Source organism: Monocercomonoides exilis (genome assembly GCF_001643675.1).
Source record: "Monocercomonoides exilis strain PA203 chromosome Unknown scaffold7-2047599, whole genome shotgun sequence".
NCBI lineage: Eukaryota > Preaxostyla > Oxymonadida > Polymastigidae > Monocercomonoides > Monocercomonoides exilis.
Window position 1 is genome coordinate 629,381 of NW_027150552.1, and position 23,709 is coordinate 653,089.

At 35.2% G+C, this 23,709-nt stretch overlaps 8 protein-coding genes across 8 annotated transcripts; 3 read left to right on the plus strand and 5 right to left on the minus strand.

Moving 5' to 3' along the window:
• Nucleotides 1-508: 508 nt before the first annotated feature.
• Nucleotides 509-2,566, minus strand: MONOS_3260 (uncharacterized protein; the record flags this gene model as incomplete). Its single annotated transcript, XM_067873249.1, has 1 exon — nucleotides 509-2,566. The coding sequence occupies one exon, from the start codon at nucleotides 2,564-2,566 to the stop codon at nucleotides 509-511; it is 2,058 nt and encodes a 685-aa protein (XP_067733330.1).
• A 1,545-nt stretch (nucleotides 2,567-4,111) lies between these two features.
• On the plus strand, nucleotides 4,112-6,894 carry MONOS_3261 (uncharacterized protein; the record flags this gene model as incomplete). Its single annotated transcript, XM_067873250.1, has 4 exons — nucleotides 4,112-4,756; nucleotides 4,834-5,141; nucleotides 5,223-5,346; nucleotides 5,432-6,894. Exons 1-4 carry the CDS (start codon nucleotides 4,741-4,743, stop codon nucleotides 6,892-6,894), a joined length of 1,911 nt encoding a protein of 636 aa, XP_067733331.1. The 5' UTR covers nucleotides 4,112-4,740.
• A 415-nt stretch (nucleotides 6,895-7,309) lies between these two features.
• Nucleotides 7,310-8,188, plus strand: MONOS_3263 (uncharacterized protein; the record flags this gene model as incomplete). Its single annotated transcript, XM_067873251.1, has 3 exons — nucleotides 7,310-7,416; nucleotides 7,635-7,821; nucleotides 8,147-8,188. 3 exons carry the CDS (start codon nucleotides 7,310-7,312, stop codon nucleotides 8,186-8,188), a joined length of 336 nt encoding a protein of 111 aa, XP_067733332.1.
• A 1,644-nt stretch (nucleotides 8,189-9,832) lies between these two features.
• MONOS_3264 (putative Serine/threonine protein kinase STE11 B (STE11B)) lies at nucleotides 9,833-13,357 on the plus strand (the record flags this gene model as incomplete). The annotated part of the gene is made up of 8 exons (XM_067873252.1): nucleotides 9,833-9,841; nucleotides 9,895-9,933; nucleotides 9,980-10,459; nucleotides 10,599-10,610; nucleotides 11,184-11,578; nucleotides 11,650-11,782; nucleotides 11,956-12,329; nucleotides 12,445-13,357. 8 exons carry the CDS (start codon nucleotides 9,833-9,835, stop codon nucleotides 12,776-12,778), a joined length of 1,776 nt encoding a protein of 591 aa, XP_067733333.1. The 3' UTR covers nucleotides 12,779-13,357.
• On the minus strand, nucleotides 13,137-13,912 carry MONOS_17095 (uncharacterized protein). Its single transcript, XM_067869981.1, has 4 exons — nucleotides 13,816-13,912; nucleotides 13,646-13,753; nucleotides 13,422-13,596; nucleotides 13,137-13,361 (listed from the first exon to the last, which is right to left on the minus strand). Exons 1-4 carry the CDS (start codon nucleotides 13,901-13,903, stop codon nucleotides 13,253-13,255), a joined length of 480 nt encoding a protein of 159 aa, XP_067733334.1. The 5' UTR covers nucleotides 13,904-13,912; the 3' UTR covers nucleotides 13,137-13,252.
• On the minus strand, nucleotides 13,910-16,270 carry MONOS_3265 (putative acid cluster protein 33). The gene is made up of 4 exons (XM_067873253.1): nucleotides 16,153-16,270; nucleotides 15,864-16,022; nucleotides 15,697-15,777; nucleotides 13,910-15,584 (listed from the first exon to the last, which is right to left on the minus strand). The coding sequence occupies exons 1-4, from the start codon at nucleotides 16,246-16,248 to the stop codon at nucleotides 14,421-14,423; spliced, it is 1,500 nt and encodes a 499-aa protein (XP_067733335.1). The 5' UTR covers nucleotides 16,249-16,270; the 3' UTR covers nucleotides 13,910-14,420.
• A 177-nt stretch (nucleotides 16,271-16,447) lies between these two features.
• On the minus strand, nucleotides 16,448-18,652 carry MONOS_3266 (putative amino acid transporter; the record flags this gene model as incomplete). The annotated part of the gene is made up of 4 exons (XM_067873254.1): nucleotides 16,448-18,237; nucleotides 18,281-18,372; nucleotides 18,435-18,497; nucleotides 18,559-18,652. The coding sequence occupies 4 exons, from the start codon at nucleotides 18,650-18,652 to the stop codon at nucleotides 16,972-16,974; spliced, it is 1,515 nt and encodes a 504-aa protein (XP_067733336.1). The 3' UTR covers nucleotides 16,448-16,971.
• Nucleotides 18,653-18,693: 41 nt separating this feature from the next.
• Nucleotides 18,694-23,695, minus strand: MONOS_3267 (putative RNA recognition motif protein; the record flags this gene model as incomplete). Its single annotated transcript, XM_067873255.1, has 5 exons — nucleotides 18,694-22,593; nucleotides 22,730-23,153; nucleotides 23,232-23,341; nucleotides 23,396-23,583; nucleotides 23,647-23,695. The coding sequence occupies 5 exons, from the start codon at nucleotides 23,693-23,695 to the stop codon at nucleotides 19,234-19,236; spliced, it is 4,131 nt and encodes a 1,376-aa protein (XP_067733337.1). The 3' UTR covers nucleotides 18,694-19,233.
• Between the last annotated feature and the right edge of the window lie 14 nt (nucleotides 23,696-23,709).

Here is a 23,709-nt window from a genome sequence, read left to right on the forward strand (position 1 = left end):
TAATTGAAACAAACGAAATGGAAAGCAATGATAGTATTGATGAGCACTCGAGAATAGAAATGTGCTTTTGCTGAAAGGTGTCTGGCAATGAAAGCTCAAGATTTGATATCTCCACTGTTGAATTTAATTTGCAGACAATGAGCGCTTCACAGTTATTTTCACCCTTATCATCAAATGAAACAGATGCTCCTGAAGTTTGTGATGTTAAACAGAAATGACAATTCAATGCAATGAGCTCGTTGCTAATAAAGCTTATTGAATCAACATCAACTTCATTTAGTGAAGGACTAATTCTTTTTTCAAAACAGTAATCAATTGATTTACACATAAATCCCTTAAAACCACAAAATGGATGATCTATTCCACCATCTCCATCTGTGTGAATAGAAGACGTCTATAAACAAAAAAAAACAAATATTGGAATTTTTGGTTCATCTTCTCCATTTTCCGTTCCACTCATTTGATTCAGATTATCAGGTATGTCACATCCATTATTAAATAAAAGTGATTAACAGTTAGCCTTCACTTTTAGAAAAATTCTTGTTCCACAGGAAATGAACAAATCTTTTCCGAAAGTTGCATTGTTTCCCTTGCTCTGAGAGAAGAGCACGCTTTCTCCAAATGAGAATGAAGCAGATGCATCGTTAACTGATATCATCACTGCTCCTCCCTTTCCTGTATCGTGCTCTGAGCAAGATGTTCGGCATCCATCGAATGTTGTCGGACCATTAACAATGAGCTTCTCATTTTCTTTCAACTCAACAAACAATCCTCCGCCACACGCATTGTTGCTGCAAGCTTTGCAACTGACAAATGTGCAGTTATCAACAATAATGTTGCATGAATAGTTTCCTTCAATTCTTCCTGTTGATTCAAAGAATCCTCCGTTTCCATTTGACTTTTCAACTTCAGAAATGGAGCAGTTATTCAGATTCACATTGCAGCCATTTCTCGACACTATCATGCTATTCGAGGCAAATGACAGTTGTGTGTTAACGGTGAATGTGTACAGAACCAACGTTGACTGAGAAGCTCTCGCAATGCTATATTCCAATTCGCTGTTTCCACTGTTGCTCAACTTCGCTCCGCAGTTTTTCAGTTCGAGGGATTCTGCTGAGCATGCTATCAAAGTCGATAAGGAAGGCAATGAGGCAGGGACACAGAACGAAATATTGCTCATCTTTGTGGCTTTAATCACATGAATCATGCCAACAGCAGGGACTTGACCATTTCCTTGAATATTAATCTCAGTCCCCATAATCCCACATTCAATAGTCCAATTATTTTCATCGAGCTCCATTGATTCTTTGAAGACAAATCCACTGTTTAAAACAATCGTCTTCGGAGCACCAGAATATCTGAGTGAGGCAGCATAGTTAATTGTTTCACAAGGATACGATGAAAAACCACATGCACTGAAATCTCTTTGTTGAGAACCACCAACGCGTGCTTTCTCGTTGAGTCTCATCAAATATGGAGCTAAAGGAATCGGAATGTCTCTGAATCCTTCTTCAAACCCCATTGCCTCAGTGTTTTTTGTGCTATCTGATGACAAAACAATTTGAAATGTTGTTGATGTGACAACTGAGCTCAATTTTTGTGCATCAATGAAAATGTTTTTTCCTCCTAAATCTGCTTTGTTTTCATTTCCTCCTGAACCAAAAGTCAAATTCTGCAAGGCAAGGTTTGTTCCTCCTCTTTTTGTGTAGATAAACAACGCACCTCCAAATCCTCCAATTGAGTTATTGACTGTTGCTGTGCATCCAGAAAACATTGTCATTTCACTATTCTTCCCGATAATTACCTCTCCTCCACTTTCAATACTTAGCCAGACACAGCCACCACTTCCTTTTAAACATTTGCAGTTGCTCGCATTCATTCCACAAAATGTCACAATTTCATTTCTTTGAACTGTTTTTTCAAAAACAGCTCCATTTCCTTCATTTCGAACAATTGAAATGAAATCAACTGAGTGGAATTTCAGATTCTCAGAAGATTTTGCATCAATGGCAACCGCAGAAACAGAGATGAATTTCATCGATTTGAACTGGACATTTGAAAATGTCATTGCTCCACAAGAAAATGAAAACAAGGAAGTTGCGAATGGATTATGATTAGTAGCTTCTGAAGTTATTAAACAATCGCTGACACTTAATTGTCCGCTTGACTGCGTTATTGAAAATAGTTGTGTGGAGATTGATACTGAAGAATTCCGGACAATTGTCAATTTGTTCAACGAAGCAGAACCACTTGTAATCTGAAATAAAGTGGCAGTCGATGAAGAGATGCTCGTTGACTCCTTGCTGGCTCCACAAAAGTTCATTGTGAGATTATTAACGTTCATTCCTTCTTCAGTGTACGCTCCAGCAGCGATATCCACGCGAGTGGTTAATCCTGAGATGTGATCAGCCACCTGAATTGTGTGCTTGATCGTTTTGCATGTGGGATAAGGGCCATCACTTGATCCATGACCGCACATTCTATTTTTTTCTCTATGCACAACATCAACTTTCAAAATGTTGAATCCTTGAGGAATCCATGTGCTGCATTCAGACATTCCGATCATCACGCGTGGTTTTGGTCCAGTTGAAAATGACAAGCTAAAAATGACGTTTGTCTTTGGAGATAATTTTTGCTTGCAGCATCCACACAAACATCAGATGAAACATCACCAACATTTTTCTCAAAAAAGCAGAAAAAGATTTTGCTTTGATTATTTGTTGAACCTCTTATTGCAACTGCTGATGAAATTGAACGAGATATAATGCTCGAAAAAGAACTTTCTCGAATAAAACAGCTTGAATTTGTAATAAAAGTTACTGCACCTCCTCCGGTATTTGTTTCAGAAAACGGTTTTCCATTTGTGAATATGCAACAACTGATCTGAACAGGATTTTTAGTGTTATCAAAATGGAGTGCAAATGCCTGATGCCCAGCTTCCCCATCACTGAAATTCGATTGAGAACAGGAAAAAGAATTGCATTGAGTCCAAAATGCTCCACCGGAATGAGGACAAGAACAATTGAAAAAATTTGATTTTTCAATAAAAACTGAGCCTTTTCCATTTGTGAAACCCATTGAGCCTGAACCTTCTGGAACGAAGCAATTCATTCCAACACATCTTGAAAGTTTTAGTGTTCCTTCAGATAAGAAATAAATAGCTCTATTTGTGATATTTATAAACCAACAATCATGACATATCATATCCCCTGTAGTAATTTTTTTACAAGCCATTGAATAATTATTATTGAAATTCTCATTTGACAATCTGACATTTGAATAAAATGAAGTGTTGCAAATGCATTGGGAATTGTGACCTCTCAGTCCATGTATTATTCCCCCATCATATGGAGAAATAACGTTTGCGAATTCACAAGAGCTTATTGAAGATGTACTGGTAGTTTCGCATGCGGTGTTTGACAGTTCTTTTGAACGAGATATGTTATTAAAAATGGATTGGTTAATGCTGCTTTTTACACTTGAAGATGACACAAAAAGAGGAAAAGGAGATTTAACATCGAATGATGAAAAATAACAATTTTTCATAAATGCATCGCAGTCTTGAAGCAAATGTTCAGTTGCAGCATTAAACGTAACAATTGTTGGAAATGACTTTCTAACCTCATTTGAATACAACGATATGTTTTGAACACAAATAAAACCGTTTGACAAGCTTATTGGACTTTCTGCTGTAAATAGTTGTGGAAAAATAACGACTGATTCCAATATAAGACAAGAGTTGTGTTTTGCAACTAACAAATGATTTCTTTTGAGTCGTGCCTGAATCTCTGTGCATATAAGAGATGAATTATCCAAAAGCATGCATGTTGTCAGAATTGATGGAATCAAATTGAAATATTTGAATTTCAACGATTCATTAATCTCCATTTTTCGGTCACTTTTTAAGAATAGATTTGCTTTTTCACATAAAGCATGTTGCACAGATTCTTTGATGAAATGGCAATCTGGAATCCATGAATAATAGTTGATGGTATTTTCTGGTTGATTTCCCCAGATGTCAAATACATAATTCAAAAGAATAAAAAATTGCAGCAAAAGCAACTCTTTTCATTAAAACAACTTTCAAAAATTCAATCGCTGATTAAACCATAATATTATCATTTCTAAGTTCAAATTTTGAAATCACTTCAGTAACTTGATGTGAGCATTCATCATCACAATGAGATATGAAAATAATATGGGGAAGGAGTTTCTTCATCTTCTGGTTCATGGGCATTTCCTGTATAGATACTTATTTATTTGCTGTTATTCACCTATAAAAAAATATTCAAACGAAATTGATTAACCAAAAAGTGAACCAAAAACAAATAAAAGTGAATATATAGAAAAAAATTAATTATGAAAAAAATGAAGACAACGGAATTGTTTTCCTTCTCTTTTTCTTTTCTAATCTCTTCTTTTTACTTCACTCAATCTTTAAATTACACTTTCAGAAAACATTTATCCATTCGAGCTCTGATCATGAATATTCGTCACAAGAAGGTGAAAAAAACAGAAAGAAAACAGTTGAGAATTTGTGAATTAAAATGATTCACAAAGAGTTATAAACACTTTCTTTTCTATTGATGAATGCATTTTTGAACAATGATCGAACGGAAAAGTGATTTCAAAAACGTTCAACCAATTCGACTTGCTTGGATTAATGATTGAGTTCTGTTAAAAAAAATAACGCTTTAGATCTTATATTTTTTCGTTGATTTTCTTTAAGAAGGTATTAACATGGGCTTGAAGAAATGTACGTGCTTTATTATATTCATTCCTTTGTGAAACATGATTTACAAAATTTAATGCACAAATTTTAATTATTAAAAGATACGAATATTCAATTTTTATGTTTTTCTGATGAATGCGTTTTGTACAAAGCATATACCGCAGGGGACAAGGAAACACGATTTTTGAAGCATTATTATTTGAAAAAAGCTTATTTCTTCAGAAATGCCCTTTTAAGCATGAAGCTTTCAGAGGTGAAACAAATGAGAAGCCCATTTATTTTAGATATATATGATTCATTTTTCGCAAATGACGATGAATTATACATTGCTATGGAATTTTGCAATGGACTCAGCCTTTGCAATGACGTCGAGCGTAGAAAAAAAGAAATGCATTATTACTCCAATGAGGTGCGCTGTATGAAAATGTACACAAGAAGTCCATTTATCATTTAAACGTAAAACTTGTTTCATTAATTGCCATTTTTTTAGGAGTTGTGGACATTTATTGCAAATCTTTTGTTGGGGATATTGGAATATATCAAGGCCAATTTGAAGCATCGCAACATTCATATGAAGAACATTTTTCTCATGCCTGATGGTCGTATTAAACTTGGCATGCTGCATAACGATTATGCAACCTATTTTCTTCTTATTATTTTATTGTTAAATTGCAATTATTTCCTCGATTAAATCCTTAGGCGAATTCAAAATCAAGAAATCAACTGAACCTTCATTTCCCAACACTTGCTTAATTTCATCATCAAATGCTGATTTGAATTCTCATTCAGCTTCTATTACAGCTTCTTCTTCTTCTTCTTCTTCTTCATTTCCTTTGTATTTATCTGGGCATTCATCTTCATCTTCCAGATCATTTTTATCACAAGCAACAGATTTAAGGCAAATTGGGATGGTTCTGTTCGAACTGTGCACTCTTCATTCTTTAACGCCTGATGATTTCGACGAAATGGTAATGCTGAGCGCTGAGACATTTGTCGAGAAGAGTTTTCCCTCGTTTGTGGACAAGAACATTTCTCATGTCGTTACGCTGCTCTTAAACAACACAGCAGACAGTGAGGCAGAAATTTCGAAAATTTTGGACTTGTCTTTTGTGAAAGAAAAATTACCAACCGAAAGAGAACTAATAAGCGAAGACTGTGCTCAAGGGCAGCGCTCTGCTGAAGAGGAAGCAATTGCGAATGAAGAAACAGAGAAAAGAAAAGAAAAGAAAAACGATGGAAAAGAAGAGTTCGACGAACAAAATTATATAGAAAATATTTATGGCATTAATGAAACACAAAACAGCATCGAAAATCTGTTGAATCAGAAGAATAAAGCAGAAATAGAAAATTTCCGGCTTCAGCAGCAATGCAAAGAGCTTCGAGAGAAAATCGAAGAGCAGGCGGAGTGTATGAAAAACTTAGAGTTGGACAATGAGTTTCTTGAAAGAATTAGATATGATGGACAATACATGAATAGATCGGAAGGTGAAAAGCAGAATCTGCAAAGGAATAATGAAAAGGAAGATGACGAAGAAAATACTGATCTAGAAGATTTAAAGTTGTCAACTTCAAAACAAAAGGAGAAACAATCATCATCATCATCATCTTCTTCTTCTTCTTCTTCTTCTTCTTCTTCTTCTTCATCTTCTTCTTCTTCTTCTCAATCATCACCTCAATCATCGCAATCAAAATCTTCTTCCAATTCTCGCTCTTTAAAAAATGTTTCGTCTTCTGCTCCACGAAAATTCTTGATACTTCTTTTTGGGGTCATTGGCATTATGATTTTCGCTCTTTTTGGATCTGCTACTCGGAATGCTCTTCCAGCATTATTCGCATCTCCTTTAAGATCTCACAATTCTTCCTCGTCCTTCTCTTCAATATCCTCAAACACTTCAAATTCATCAACTTCCTCTATTTCGTCAAATTCTTTAGATTCTTCAAACTCTTTTATTGAAGCATTAAACAACAAAAAGACCAACGAATCTGAAGTTATTGCTGAAGATAGCAAAAAGAAAATAGATTTAGCTGATTTACCAAAAATTAAGTTTGCTGCAAAAGATTGCTTCGAAAAGATCGCGATTTTGAGTGAAAACAAGATCACATGCTTGTCTAATGAGAAAAACATTGTGGCATTTGTGGATGTTCCATTGAAGGAAGTGTGATTTGAGAGAAAAGAAATAGAATTTGATGTATTTGATGTTGATGCAAAGAGGAATTATTTTAGTTTAATTTATATATTTTACACAATATTCATTTTCATTTTTTTTTTTAAAAAAATTTATTTATTTTATTTTTAATTAATTAATTATTTATTTTTTAATGTTCTGCATTTAAATTTATTTATTAATCTTTTGCTTGCGATGCAACCATTTCGCTTTGTTTCATTCACATTGAAACTACGAACCATCAAAGGGTTATTGGAAATGGTATGAACTCAAACATTTTATTTGATTCAGCTTGAATTATAATTTGCAAAAATACATATGTGTTTATTTGCATTCGTTTTTATTTCCTTGATGATTATGAATGCATTTGTTTTTCATTGATGGATTTTCCGTCAGTTCCTTTCGCTTTGGCATGGAGTCACCTTCTGTTGTTGGAGCTGGACTTATTCGTAGAAAACGTCCGAGTGAAGGATGTGACAACGTGGGTGCCAATAGAAATTCGTTTAGTTATGATAATAGGTATGCCTAATGCTGAACACTATTTCGTGCTTTTCATTATTGCTTTTGATGTTTGCTTGCGATGACTTTATTTTTCTCGATGATTTTGCGCTAATTTGTTCCTTATTTTTGCATCATATGCCTTTTTTATGGCAAAAATTCGTTGTTGTTTTCTATTTTTAAAAAAATGTTTTTCTTTTTCTTTCTTTCTTTCTTTTTTTTTTTTCATTTTGTTTAAGTGGAAACATTGAACGTCACGAACGTCTTATAGGTGCAATGGAAAAGTGGGGCGCTGGTGATGAAATCTCAATTGAATTATATGTGCCTCAGAATTGGCAAACGGAAACATCAAAGGCATATTTTTATAAAAATGGAAATCTTCAGAAATTTTATCTGTGCAATATACCAAAGAACATTGCTTTTGCAGTTTGCATTATTGAAATGATTTTGATATTTATTCACAATTTTCTCATATTCTTTTATTTTTTTAAATATTTTTTATTTTTTGTATGCAAAAATATTTTTGCAATATAATATAGTTCCATCTTTTGGGGAACAATTCTTCTTGTTCTTTAGTATCGTTTAGCAAAATTTCAGGCTTCACGCATTCTAATAAACATTCGTTAGCAGCAGTTGGTTGGTAGAATCGGAATAATAGATAGTTTTCGGAAAGAACGTTTTTTTACCTTTGTATAATGTTTTATTTTTATTTTTTATTTTTCAAATTGTCTTTAAATTTTTTTTCAAACAGAATCTGATGGGAAAAAAGCTTGCAATGTGCAGTTTTTCATGAATTGCAAGCCAAAAATTGTCTAACTCAAAGAAACAATAATTTAAAAGTTAGTTATCTTTTTTTTTTTGACAGTTTTTTGTCAACTGTTATTTTGCGATAACTATTCTCATAACTGGGTCGAAATTTATCACTTTATGAATTTTGTACCACACAGCAATCTCAAAGATTTTTCTCAACTTTTTTTTCTTTCAATATTTTATTTTGCACGAGAATGTGAAAATTGTAATTATGCAATTGCAGAAATTTTTTGGAACAAATCATTGATTTTTTCATTAATGAATGTGTTCTATTCCAACTCAAAGTGGTTGATCCTTTTTGAAATCATTCTTTCGTTCGAGTTTTGATCAAAATTATAATCTCAATGCAATTCGTATCAAAATTTGTTTCTGCAATAACATCATGAACAACATGTATTAACAGTTTAAGTTCATTTTTTCAAAATCCCATTGATATAAAAACTTTGATCAAAACTCGAACGAAAGTGTGATTTCAAAAAGGATCAGCCATATTGCCTATGAATCCGTTTTTCAATTTTTAATATGCAGATTACCCTCCGACGAAGACTTGGGAAGTGTAATTGTGAATGAGCTGCATTTTGCGAGAGAGGCAGCAAGAGAGATTGAAGAGTTGTCCAAATGTATTGATTGGAGAAAAGAAGGAGAGGAAATAGGAAAAAAAAATTGAATGAAGCTATAATTATCAGGAAATGGCTTCAAAAAGTGAATTCATATTTTTTCTGTTGCAAACAATGGAATGGAGAATTTGTTGAACTTATCTTCAGCGTTGAAAGAGTTTTTCAAGCAGCAAAAGATAATTATGGTGAAATTAACATATGATGCATTGACTTTTTCAAATCAACAGTTCATTATAGTTTTGTGAAAGTTGATGAATTGCTAAAAAGCAGAGCTGTTGATACCATTTTGGAGGAGATTCATCGACAAACAATGGATAAAGAAATGATTAATCGAGACTTGTCATTTTTTCTGAATTTTTCAGAAAAATTGAAAAAAGAGAAGAAAGATAAAAGTGTCGAAGCGGAACTGAAAAAGGCGCATAGACAAATTTATGATAAGCTGGAAGAAGAAGGATACGAAAACATCATCTTTGATAAATATTTTTTGAAGACTGTTCTTATCTTTTGAGAATTCCCCCTGATTATTTCATTCATTTGTTGCAAAATAAAAAAATAAAAAAAATAAAATTAAAAATAAAATAAAATAAAAACAGAATCAAAAGCAAAAATAACAAAATGAATGTTGATTCGAAATAAATTTTCTTTTTATCAAAATGTCAGCATATACTCAAATTGAAAGATATTGACATAAATCACTTTTGTCGAATTGGAGTTGTTAGTTTGGATAGAAAAACCATTAAAACAGTTTTTAATTCACAACTATTTATTATTGTTGGAATTTTGAAATTACGAAGTTATTGTTTCATATAATCATACGATGCAATGAGCACTGCACTTAATCAAAATGGAAAACTCATTGTTTCTGGTTTGACAATTTTTTTATAGAATTATTAAAGAAGTGAATTTATGAATTAGGCCGAACAAAATGGTGGATGCCTGTTATTTTATTCCCCTGTGCAATTGGATTAATGATTGCATTTGTAGTATTGTTCTCCGTTCAAAAGAGTTCAATGTCATTTGTTTGATATTTATTAAAAATTAACTAATTATCATCACTTTTAACAATTTTCAGATTCTGTTAGCTGTTTCTTTAATGTTTCTTCTGTTGAATGTATGCATTTTCAAAATTTATTTGTCTTTAACCTTTTATTTTTAAGTTTTATTACGCAAGCGATGCAAAAGAATATCGAATAACAGCCAATTGGTCAGAACAGACAATTGCCATCCAAAATTTTCCAAGCCCTTTTCAATACATTTTTTGCTGCTGTTGCTGCGAAAATCCTCGAAATATTGAATTTGATTTGAATAAAATTGCTTCTTTCGGAATAAGACGAAATTGCTCAAACAAAATTGGATTATTTTTTGAATTATCGAATTCATATGAGATATCTCTTCCTATTTGTTTTTTGATCTCCGAAATAAGTCCTTTGAATAATCATTTGCAAAACATTCTTGTTCAGCAAAGGAGCATTTCACAGCCATTTCTTAATCAAAATGAACCGGAAAGAGAGCTATATTCCTATCAACCCGAAACAACAATTGATAATTCTTTCAACGCTCCTTTAACAGTCACTTCAAACGAACAGCGTTTCATTACTCCTCCTAATTCCTTACCAAGTTCACAGATTTCTGAAGATGTTAGGCATTCTTCTATTGACATTTCATAGTTAAAGATTGTTATCGCAAACAAATGAATGGATCCTTGAAATAATGCTTTAAATATTGTTATATTATATTGATATTTGAAGATTTGAAAGTAATTTTTATTGTGTTAAGATTTCACACATTGTTTAAGAATTAGCGTATTTTTTGTTAGAAATAAATTATTATTTGTTTGAGAATATTATTGAAATTTTTGTTTTAATGAGATTCATTATTCTTCAAGATTTTTTTCTGATTGTCTTTTCTGAATAATTTGTAAATGATATTTTGCATTGTTTCATTCTTTAGATAAGGTTGACATTTTGAGATTTTCATAAAAAGTTTTTTTTTAGCTTTTGCTTCTTTTATTTTGAGATTCACATTCGTGAATTTAAATAGTATTTCTTTTTCTTTTTTTCCTTTCCTTTTCCTTTCCTTTCCTTTCCTTTCCTTCTTTTTTTGTGTGTGCTTTATGATTTTAAAATCATCATTTCGAACATTTATTGAAAAAGAACATCAGAAAAATTTTCTTTTCAAATTTATCTCAAAGAATGCACTCTTGAAAACGATTGAAACAGAAAAAATTTGAATTGTTAACTTAATTTTTACTATTATATTTATCATCTTGATTAACTGAAACAAATTACCCAAAACAAAATAATTATTAGTCATTGGAGGAATATAAACTCAAAATATTGTCAAATTCTTCGTGTAGTTCAGATGTCAACTCATCTTGAAGTTGACGGAGATTTTGGCAAATTATTTTTTTCGACCCCAACTGCGTTTTCATCTGTGGTAATCACTGATCCAGATTTACCACCACCATCAACAATGACAGTTGGGGAAGAGGAAGAGGAAGGAGTTCTTGACACTTCAAGCTACCATGTTGATAAGTTGAAAGTTTCTTCTTTTCCTTCTACACCACATAATACTCTTTCAACTGCTTCTTCGTCAATGATTTCTCACTCAAAATCTCAACAAAAAGCACCTCCTAATGCTTTGCAACAAAAAGCTCAATCTTCTTCAATGTCACAATCAGCACATCTTCAAACTTCTCCGCAAGCAGACATTGTTCCTGCTGCGACAGGTGAACCTTTGGAGCAATCTCAAGATCAGTTTGCAATTAGAAAAAATTTGAAATTTCTTTTTTATTTCAAAATACAATTTTGAAACTTGCGCAAAAAAGATTATATTTAAAGCGAGGGGATATTATTGGCAGAGGATCGTTTGGTACAGTATATAAGTGCTTGGATTTAAAAACGGGTAAACTTTTAGCTGATAAAGAATATATTTTTGAAAGCAGTGGACTTGAACAACAGGTTTGCAAAATTAATATTAACATACTATACGTCAATTTGTTTTTCATTTGTTTTTCTTATTTTTTAAAACAATGTTAATTTTCAAAATTTTTATTCAACCTCTCAAATTCTTTCGAAACCTTTTTTTGCAATATTTTTCATCAATTTCAACTCCAATTCTAAATAATATCAAGATTGCGAATGCGGAACGAGAAATTTTAATTATGCAGCATCTTGTGCATCCAAACGTTGTTCAATATATGGGGTGCCAGAGAAATGGAAACATTTTGGATGTTTTCCAAGAATTTGTTACTGGCGGCTCAATTGCTCGACTTTTATCAACTTTTGGTACATTTCCAGAGCCTCTGGTGCAAGTGTACACAAAGCAAATCACTGAAGGCTTGGCTTACTTGCACGACCACAAGATTGTACATCGTGATATCAAGTCGGCTAATTGTCTGGTGACTGGCGAGGGTGTTATAAAGCTTGCTGATTTTGGCTGTTCAAAGACGATTGAAACAGTCATGTCTTATGGACAAGGATGCGCAACGCTTTGCGGAACGCCATAGTTTGTTATTATTCTGAAAGAATAAAATTGAAAACTTATTGATTTTTGCATATATTTTTTTTTGAAAATGTTTTCATTTTGTTGTTTCAATTCTTTTATCATCATCTGATGTCAGTTACATGGCGCCTGAAGTTATTCGCCAGCAGCGGAATGTTGGGAGGCGTAGTGACATTTGGTCTTTGGGCTGTACAGTTATTGAAATGTTGACAGGGAAGCCTCCTTATTCAGACATCAAGAATGCGACTGCGTGTATATTTAAGATTGCATCATCTTCAGAAACACCGCCTATTCCGAAGTTTGCGTCTCCGGAGTTGACTGATTTCCTGAAGAGATGCTTTGTCAGGGATCCAGTGAAGAGAGCAACTTCAAGGGAATTATTGAGGCATCCATTTTTGAGGAGAGAATATGATGAAGATTGGTACACTATGGAGAATGAAGAGGAAACATAAAAGATTTTTTTTTTTTTACAAATAATTTGATTATCTTTTTATAAATAACCTTAAATGAGAGTAATTATTTTTGTTTCTACATTTTTGAGTTTTTTGTGAAATGAACTCACCCATCACGTTGCTGTTACTTTTTGCATACAGTTGCACGCACACATATTTATTTACACACAACACCTTCGTACCTTACAATCTTGTGTCATCTTTTAGAGACATAGCTTCCATTTGGTATTGTTTTATTTTCAAGCGCAATGTCTTATTTTATTTTTCGTTTCTTTTAACATTCAACTTCATTCAATTCATTGTGAATGAAAACATTGAAGTTAATGCTTCCTGTCGAGATTGAATAAATAAAAAAGCATTTCGTTCTTCTTTTCTTGTTTTTTTTTTTTTTTTTTTGAAATGAAGTGTCATTCATTTTCACTGATGTGAGAGAGAAAGGTGCGTGCGATTATGAAGTGGATTTGAATTTTACAATTATTTTGATTTTTCAAATTTGCTTCGAGTTTTGTTTTTATAGAGTTGAACAATGCTGTATGAAATCACCAAAACAAAGCAGACTCCAACAATGCCTGTACAAACATAGCTAAAAAAATATTTTAAGTAAAAAATGCTCAAAAATATAAACTATGCAATTCATTCACACGCGATGATTTGATCAATTTGTCTTGGTTCATTCGTAAGTTCATTGCAAATTTCAGTATTAAATAATCGAAGATCATCAACCGTTGGATTTCCAATTTTCGATTCTGTTACTTTTCTTTCAAAAACATTTTTGTAAAATGAGCAAAGTTCTGAGCTATTTTTTGGGTTTTTATTTCCTGCCACAAAAATTTTCAAGAAAAAGGAATATCATAAATAGCTTTAAACCTTCATATTGAAAATTCACGAGAGTTTGACAATCACCATCCAAATAATTTTTAATATTTTCAAAAGAGGAAAACGCGGGATTTTCTTTGTTCAGCTTATCTGATAAGTCTGTTCAAAATTTTCAAAAAGCAATGAAAAGCATTTACCAAGCAAAATAACTTTATAGAAACATAGTTGTATCTGGCTGCATTCCCAAAATATATTGACATACGCAGAACAAAGTTTTAGATGAATTGCAAGAAGAAAAAATAAACTCATGGATATAATAAGAAAAATTGATGGTTGATCTGATCAAAGAAAGTGAGGTTTTTCAAAAATATTAAAGTTGAAGTTTTCATAACTTAAATGTTCGTCTTATGTAAATTGTAACATATTCTTTTCAATACTTACTCTCAATTTATATTAAGGACAAAAGATTAAAGCAAGTTAATATGTGATGAAATATGGAAGACAACCATGTAAGAAAGAAGAAAAAATTAGGAAAATGATTTAGAAACATAAAAAAAACTGTTGAAAAAGATTTGAGAAGATTGCATGGAAGACGTGGAAGAAGAAAAGATTGGTTCAATTTAATAATAAAAATTAATGTAGAAAAAAAAAGAAAGAACGATAAGGTTGCATTTATGAGGGATGAAGGAAAATCAACATTGAAAAACAGAAGCGATGAGATGAACAACTGTGCGATTAAAAACGTTTACAGTTTTATTTACATTTTGCTTCATTTTATCATTAACAAAAGATCTTAAGCAAAACACTAAGATACAAGAGAAAAATCTTACAAGCCATCATCGTCATCATCATCAAAGAATCCTGAAGCTCTTGGTTTCTGTGCAGGCGCCGGCTCGCTCTTCTTTTTGAACATCGGAGCCTCGTCATCGTCGTCATCATCGCTTCCGCTGCTTGAAAGGGAAGAAGAGGACGTAGATGCAGAAGTCGATGAGGAATATGAGGTCGACGATGTGTTGTCGCTGGCGATGGAGGATGAATACGAGCCAGAAGACACATCAGAACTTCTTCCGTCGTCGTCATCGTCGTCGTCCTTGTACTTCGCAGCCTTTGCAGCTCCGGCGGTGGCTTTCCCACTCACAGCGCTGGTTCCGGCTGACACTTCTGTTTTCTCATCTTCATTGTCATCATCATCATCGTCATCGTCATCTAATGGAGTCTTTCCTTTCTTCTTTGAAGAAGAAGGCGATGATGAATAGCCCAACGAATCGTCATCTTCATCATCTTCATTTCTTTTTGCCGGGGCTTTCTTCTTCTTTGGTGCAGGTCTTTCTTCCTCCTCTTCCTCTTCATCGTCGTCATCATCTCTTCCTGATGTTGGCACTGAAAGAACTGATTTCCCGAATCTCTTGCCATCTCTGTCATGGCTAAACGCAGCAGAAGACGAATCCAGCGAGATAGCCGGCAGAAGCGAAGGATCCAGACGACGCATGTGCACTGTGATGTACAGGCACACTTCATCTGCCACAGAAATGTACGGAAAATCTCCTCCTTTCTTCAGCGGCACCAAAGTGGCAGTTGGGAAGAATGAGGCGCAAGTACCCTTCACACGCTCGTTGAGGGATGAGAAGTCATCTGTCTCCATAATTGTCAGTGTTTTTGAGTCAATCTTCTTTTTGTCGATGTATGCTTCAGTGCACATCAACGATAATGAAGAGAACAATTCCTCTTGTGTAAGACTCTCCATTTGCTTTTTGAAGAAATCCACAGATGCCAAATTCTTTGTTGCTGCAGCAGGTTGCGTCTGAAGACTCTGCGTCAGATAGTTTCTCAGCACAAATGCTGGTGCAAATTCAAATTTGACGGTTGGTTGCTGCAATGCGATATTTGCAGCATAAGAGTTTATTAAGATGGTCGAAATAACTCTTTTTTGATGAATACGTGTAAACAGCAACACCAAAAATCCTCCAAGGCCTGACCCAAGTAAATGAACCTGTTAAACCAAATTTATTTAAAAATGTCAAAAAAAAGAGTATGTTTTAGAATTGCAATTTGTAAAAAATTTAATACTTATTATTTTTTATAAATATTATTTGAAATCAAACCCTTTTCAATTTGATATGATCAAGAAATGCTGCAAATGATTCAATCCATTCATCATGATCAATTATAGGAGGATTTTGAACCTTAAATAAGCAAGTAATAAGATAAATAAAATTAAAATTATCAGAGAATTCAGATTTGGCTCTTCATGATAAGCAAATGATCACACTGCAATTATTCTTATTCCTCTTTCCGGAAGCTCATTCATTAATTTGAAATAACCTTCGGCTGTTCCAGCAGCTGGAGGCAACATAACAATTGGTGCTTTCGACTCATCACCGCAATCATAGAATTTCCATGTTTTTGGATTTGTAATTCCGACAGTTGCCTTAAAATTGACACGCAAAGCGTTTCATTTTTACATGTTGTTTGAAATGTTGAAATTTAAAGTTGGAAGAGTCAATGTCAAATAGAAATTCACATTTTTTTCATAAATAATTCAAGCATCCAAAACAAACCCTTTGAAGTGGAACATTTCCTCTAAATTTTGTAAATGCCTCGGTGTTGGCCAGCATATCTGGCGTTGGGGGTGCCTTTTTCTTAAACCAATTCATGACGATCAAATATGATCACTCTAACCCTATTTTAAAACAATAATGATCAAATCAAAAAATTTTTCACAGAAAATTTGAATATTCATTAATGATATTTATTGTCAATAATAATGTGTCGAATTGAGTTTCATTAAATTTGTATGAAATAAAACAGAGCTGAAATGCAGTTGTGACTCTCGAATTAAAAAAATTATAAACATTGTATTCATTAATGTAACATGAAGTTCAGCAAGAGATCAAATAAAACAAAAAGCATTTAAAATTTCAAAGTCAAGGCAGCAGGAATAAGACGAGAATGAGATGAATAAGCAGAGACTTGCTTGAGTTGAGTAGACGAGTAAAAAACTGTTGAAAATGTTTACAGGATTTCGATTTCTATCCTTTGAAATGAATGATACAAGTAAGAAAACGATAAAGCTCAATTAATATCAAAAGCGCTGCTTCGAAACAAAAAGCTCGAAAAAAACACTGTCTCAGAAGAGAGATTCAGCTGAAGTGATTAAGAAAAATGTAGAAATTCTCTCGAAGAAAACAAAAATTTTTTTACAAAAAATAGACGAATTTGTATGTTTCTCTGTAAAGATTTGTTTTATTTTTTCAACAAACAAAAGAATATCCGAATTTTCTTCCTCCTTTTCGTGAGTAAGTGAGTGTGTGTGTATGTGAAGAACTCATAATACAACATTGGAGAACAACTTCCTCATTTGTAAACTGCAGACTTCCTCACAGCAGATCAATGATGAATCTGATGATGCCATAGACCAAAGCAAATGCCCCATACAAAATAGCAAAGATGGCAAAGATGTTGTGCGACCACCAGCCAGAATAAGGCGTGCGCCACTCTTCTTTGCACACTCGCTTTGAGTACATGTGAAAGACAGCTGGAATGAAGATAACCAGAAAGATGGCTGAAAGCCCACAAAACTTCACAATAATCCCCAGCGACGGCATAATCAGCCCCAGCACGAACGGCGGCACAGTCACAATATAGCGGAACAGCAAAGGCCCAAACCGTCCGCATTTTACTTGAAGCGATTTGGGAAGGGCCGAATAGAACGAATAGCCGATGCTTCCCGCAACAAGAGGATAAGTGGAGATCATATTCAGCATCGGGAACAGCATCACCCCAAACTTGACAATTTGAGAAATCCAGTTCGTCTCTACAGGCTGCACACCGTGGAGCGCAGCATCGTCAGAAGTGAGAGGCGTGAACCCTCTTCTCCCGTAGCGCGCCCAGTTCAGAATCACATACTGAAGCACGTCGCCTCCAAGCGCCATTGGCAAGAGGACAGCCAACGCGATGTATATGACAGCTGACGAGGTGATCGCGAGAACTGTTGCCTTTGCTGCAGCTTTCTTTCCACGCTTCATTGGAGTCAAAATGTTTGGCAAGTTGTATGAGCAGGTGAACGCAAACGACACTGAAGAGAAAAGACCCGGAAAGCCAGACATTTCCACTGAATACCATTTTGGATGCAAATGTGGATCGGACAAAGTGGATTCTGGTGGATTGAGCCATGGCGATCCGTTGTAAACAAGAGAGACAATACAAGACACGAAAATGAGACCAAATGCCACAAAACGATAGATTGTGAAGAACGTTTGTATGAATGCCATTTTCCCCATGTCAAACAACTCCAGTATCAAAACGATGACTGCAAGCACTATTGTTGAAATGCAATATGAAAAGAAGCATAAAGAAGATGGGTTCAGTTCGATAATGCAATCTTCTGGATCTTGAACAATATATTTCATGATTAGATTTGCAGAAGTTGAAGAAAACATGGAAACATATGCCCATAAAGAACCAACTGCGTAGAATAGGAACACAATATGGCAAAACCATTCTCCAACTTTTCCTGAGAATATTTTTGAAGATTCTGAGTATTCAATTTGGCGAAATGTAAACTGGTTTAAATCTGAAGTGTGCCTAATTCCATATTTTCTAGCTGTATCAAGGCCTCTAGCTCTTGCAACATTTTCAAGAACCTTGATGATGGATAAATTATTTCAAAAAAAAAAAGATGCAAACCCAGATTGCACAAAGAATTGCAAAAACAGCAGATATCAAAGTTAATCCAATAGATAATGGTAGACCAGAATGATAAAACGTGTATGGGACAGCTAAAGTTCACGGAAAACAATTTTTCATTTCAGAAAAAAATTATTTCATTGTTTTTTCAAACCAAAAAATCCAGTTCCAACAATCACATTAATAACAACTCCGAATGCACCACATGAGCCCATTTCTTAATTTTATTTATTCAAAAGAAAAATACAAAATATTAAAAAATGAAAGCAAATAAAAACCTGTTTTTCCATTTGACTGCTCGTCTTCAAACCCAGAATCAGGGCTTATTAGTGACATACTAACATCATATGGATCTTCGTGAAGAGGGGGCATAATTGTTAACCTCCAGCTTCTACAGAAAAGGTTATTAACTTGATCTCATATATATTATTATTTAAATTTTCTGACTGTATAAAAACAATAAATAAAGAATTCCATATTAAAATTAAAAACTCCTTATATTTCAATAACAAAACTTAGTAACAAAACGAGCAAATAGAAAACTTAAAACAAACAAATTAACAAAAAAGAGAGCGAGCAAAAGCTAAAACATAATTTTTCAAAAAAACCATTGTATAAACATTTGATCCCCTCTTATGATTTAATAAACACTAAACAAAAAAGCAACAGTAATGTTTGTAACAAAAAAATAGTACTTTAAATTCAACGGAAATGCAAACTAAATAAATACAAATTCTTGAAGAAAAACAAGTTAATAAACATACCTCAACGTTTATGCGGTGTAAGAAATGAAAAAAAATATACAGAAAAATGAAAGACAAATAGAAAGAAAGAAATAGAAAGAAAGAAAATGGAAAAAGAAAAAGAAAGAAATTTCATTAAAAAAAAATAATGATAATAATGATAATAATAATAATAATTAGAAAAGCATTAGAACTCCCACGTCAATCACGTTAATTCTGCAGTTCATAATCAGAAACAGTTGAGTCCCCCGATTCCGACTGAGAGTGCGTATTGTCCGTTTCCTCAGACAATGAACCGGAACTTTCATCTTCTCCATTCTCTTCTCCATTCTCTTCCATATTCTCTTCATCGCTTTCCTCTTCAGATTGCATGCTCATTGGCGAAAAAGGCGATTGATCATCATCACGAATGTCAGTGTGTGATGACTGGGAAGGCGTATTGAGCTCATAGGGAGAAGGAGGAGAAGAAGAAGAAGAATTCAAGAAGTAGCTGTTGTTTCCCATTGGCTTGGTTTGAGGAGAGAGGGCAGAAGACGGCTGAGAAGTTTGTGCTGCACTTGTTGGGGTAAGATATCCAAAGTATGTGCCTGCAGAAACAGCTTGGTTGTTGCTGATGATCTGTGTGGGAGCATAAGTGTAGGAAGGATGAGAAGAAGAAGGAGGAGGAGAGGGAGGAGGAGAATGAGGAGGAGGAGAAGAAGGAGGAGGGGACAAAGAAGATGGAGAAAAAATTGCTGCTGCTTGTTGGAGCAAGGCTTCCTGTGAAGGAATTGTAATCAGCTGATTTGCTGTGTTGAATAACCTGTTCGCATCAAGCGGAGGAGAAGTTGGGTTGAATGAAGGGAAGAACGAGCAGTCTGCAGAAGGAGGAGGAGAAGAAGAAGATAATGAAGATAATGAAGAAGAAGATAATGAAGAAGAAGATGATGATGAGGATGATGATGATGGCAAAGACGAAGTAAAGGCACGGCCTTGGAGAAGAGAAGGAGAAGAAAAAGAAGAAGAAGAAGAAGATAAAGTGAATGGAGAGTTGATCATGGCTGTGCCTACTGGAGGAGGAGATGACGGAGCAGCCTGGGAAAAGGGAAGGGAATTGGAGAAGGAGTAGCCATAAGCTAGTGGAGTTGAAGGAGAAGGAGAGGAAGAGGAAGACAGAGACGAATGAACAGGAACAGAGAATGGCGGAGGAGAAGAAGGAACAGGAGAATTTTGTGAATACTGTTGGTGCTCAATTGGCGACTGGGTTTGGGAGGAAGAGGCAGTGAAGCTGTTGAGCAGAGAAAAGGGGATGGAAGAGGAAGAAGAAGAGGAAGAAGAGGAATAGGAAGAAGTATAAGAAGGTGATGATGATGGTGGCGAGGAAGACGGAGGAGGAGGAGGAGTGAGGCTGGTCAACGAAAACAGTCCAGAAGAAGAAGAAACAGGAGGAGGAGATGTTGAAGAAGAAGACGAAGAAGACGATGATGATGATGAAATTTTTTGATTTAATGGAGCAATCACAGCGTAAGACGGTGGCGTTGAAATCATCACATACTGCTGCTGCTGCTGCATTGAGAGTGATAGTGGCTGTGCTTGTGTTTGTGTTTGTGTTTGTGTCTGTGCTGTTGGCAGTTGAAACTGCTGATACTGCGGATACGATTGGCTTTGTTGGTTAATTTGATTCGTTTGGCTCATTTGAATTTGTTGGAATTGCTGAAACGACTGCCCGTTTAGCATCTCCTGCCGCGTCAATTGAGAAGCATAGTGTTCTGATGGCTGACAGTTCTGAGCAAGTCTTGAAAGGTAGACAGCATTCAGATGGGCAAGCTGTGCGGAGTTGTTATACTGAAACGTGAAGGGCTGAGAAGACGAGGGTGTTTGGGTAAGAGGAGCAAGAGAAGATAAAGAGAAAGGATTGAGTATGTTGGCGGATGGGTTAACAGAAGGAGAGGAGGAGGAGGAGGAAGAAGAAGAAGATGATGATGATGATGATGATGATGATGAAGGAAAAGAAGAAGATGCAGATGCTGATGTGGATGCGGGAGAAAGAGCAGAAGCAGGCTGGGAAGAAGAAGAAGACGACGACGACGAAAGCGGCGAAGAATTTGCAGAAGAAGGGGCATGCAGCACAGAAGGAGGGGATTGTGTGAGTGATGATGTGGGAGTGAATGAGCGGGAGTCTATTTGAGAACCAGACGGTGACACAGAATGAGAAATGGAATGAGAAGGAGGCGGAGACGAGGAAGACGGCCTGGTGGGCATTGGAGCAGCAGCAGAGGAGGAAGAAGAAGAAGAAATAGATGATGTTGAGTGTGAAAGGTTAGAAGGTGTGGAAGAGGGAAGAGAATTAGCAGTCGTAGTAGTTGTTGTTGGTGCGGCAATAGCAGCAGCAGAAGAAGAAGCAACAGAAGCCGTTGAAAGCGCCTGTTGTGAACCAGAAAGCGGAGTTAACCCGCACACCAGATTCATCGATTCCTTGATTGACTTTGGAGGAGACAAAGAGAAGTTGAATGGCTGGAAGGGATTCTTCTGGCAGAACTCTAAAAAGTAAGAGAGGAATTTCGGGTCTTCTTCAAGGAGTGGGTAGCAGAAGGAGAGGAGGCGATGGATAAGAGGAGAAAGAGAGGAAAGAGAAGAAGAGGGAGAGGAAGAAGAAGAAGAGGAAGAAGAAGAAGAAGATTGTTGTGTGGTGTTGTTCTGAGCAGTGGCTGGCTGAAGAGGTGGAAAGTTGTAAAATGAAGGATGGGATGAACTAAAAAGCTGGTGAAAAGAAGGAGTTTGTGTGGGGAATGGTGTGTTAAAGTTGGAATATTGAAAGAGATTTGAAGGTTGTTGGGATTGCGTATATGAAGAAGCAGAAGAGGAGGAGGAGGTGTTGGTGATGGTGGTGGTAGATGTTGAGGCTGAACCAGAGGAAGAAGAAGAAGAAGATGTTGTTGTTGATGATGATGAAGGTAAACCCAATGGAACACCCGCACCAGGAGCCGCTAGCGAAGACGATGGCTGAATGCCTGATAAATTCTGCTGTCCATTCATCCCGTTCATTCCACTCATCCCACTCATTCCATTCATCCCGTTCTGCAGCGAGGCAATCTGTGCTCCTTGTGGAGCAGCAAGCGAATGCTGGCTCATGTTTGCTCCAAGATGCTGGGGAGGAGGAAACTGGTGTGTTGAATAAGGCTGCTGAAGAGGCTGCTGATGAAGCTGAAGATGAGGGAGAGGCTGGTGGTTGCCGGCAGAGATCAGCTTGGGGAAAAAGGAGCGGGTGTGGGAAGGGTCGGAGAGGGGGTAGGCAGAGGAAGGCATTGAAGTGATAGATGAAGGAGATATCGATGAGGAAGAAGAAGAAGAAGAAGAAGAAGATGATGATGATGATGATGATAATGAGGATAATGAAGAGGAGGTGGAAGAAGAAGAGGACAAAGCAGGAACGGGTGAAATGGATGAGGATATGGCTGGCCCAGATGACGATGAGCCGCCTGGCTGGAGCTGCTGGTTGTCTTTCTTTGCCTTCGCTTTGACTTCCACATTCACTTGCACTCCATCAACAAGTATTGACCCGTTGGTTTCAGTGACAACACGGCGAGCACTCTGAGGCAAACATGGGGTTGTTGAAGAAAACGGGAAAAGTTTGAATATTATTATAAAATAAAAAATGAGAAAGAAAAAGAACAAATTTCATCAAATTGCAATAATCATTTATTCATAAGAATATACAATTGCAAACTCTTTCTCCTGAAATGTCATTGGCAAAAAACACTTTTCCTATCCCAGAATAATCCCCATCTTCATCCAGTGCAAGCGCAATTCTTATGACAACTCCATATTTTTTCATTTCTTCCATGAGACAGTCATAAAACTGTTTTTTGTTTTCCTCTCTTCTCTGTTTAGAGACTTTCTCATCTTTCATATCGTTTTCTGTGATATCTTGCTTTCTTCCTATTTCTCCTCTCCTTTTCCACTCAAAATTTAATCTCACGCAATTGTCCAAAAGCCAAGAATCGCTCCAAAGCACTTTCAAAGATTTATTCTGAAAATGTTTCACAGCTGTTTCTCTTTTGGCTTTTTCGGCTTCAGATCGCTTTGAATACCGAACAAAAGCTATTTCTCCATCATCACTTAATTCACAATGTTCAATTGTTCCAAAAGGTCTAAATTAATTGGTAATAATTCAAATCAATAAAAAACCACGTTTACCAAAATTTTTCATGCTCCAATTAAATTCAAACCTGAAGAATGCAATGACATCATTCACTGTAATGTCTGTTGGCAAATTACTTATTCTTAAAGACGCATTACGCTTTGCTTCTCCAATTCTGACAGATTTACCACGAAGTTTCTAAATAAAAAAATGTGTGAAAACATTATAATTTCAAAATATGCTTCAGCATACAAAAACATGAGGCTTTTCTAAAATTGCTTGGACAGGTGCGCTGTCTGTAAAATAAACAAAGCTAAAACGTTTTGGATTTTGCTGTGATTTATCAAGTTTGACATTCTTAATGGTACCGTATTCTTGAAAAAGTTTCTTAAGATCTTCTTCTGTGATTCCCGGAGGCATATCTCCCACAAATATGCCTTCTAATAATTTGAAAAATAAATATTTGCAAAATATTTATATTCAAAAAAATAAATGGAAAATACTTCCATCATCATCTGAAAAATCATCGTTGCGTTGATGCTCTTGTTCCATTTCGAATATAACTA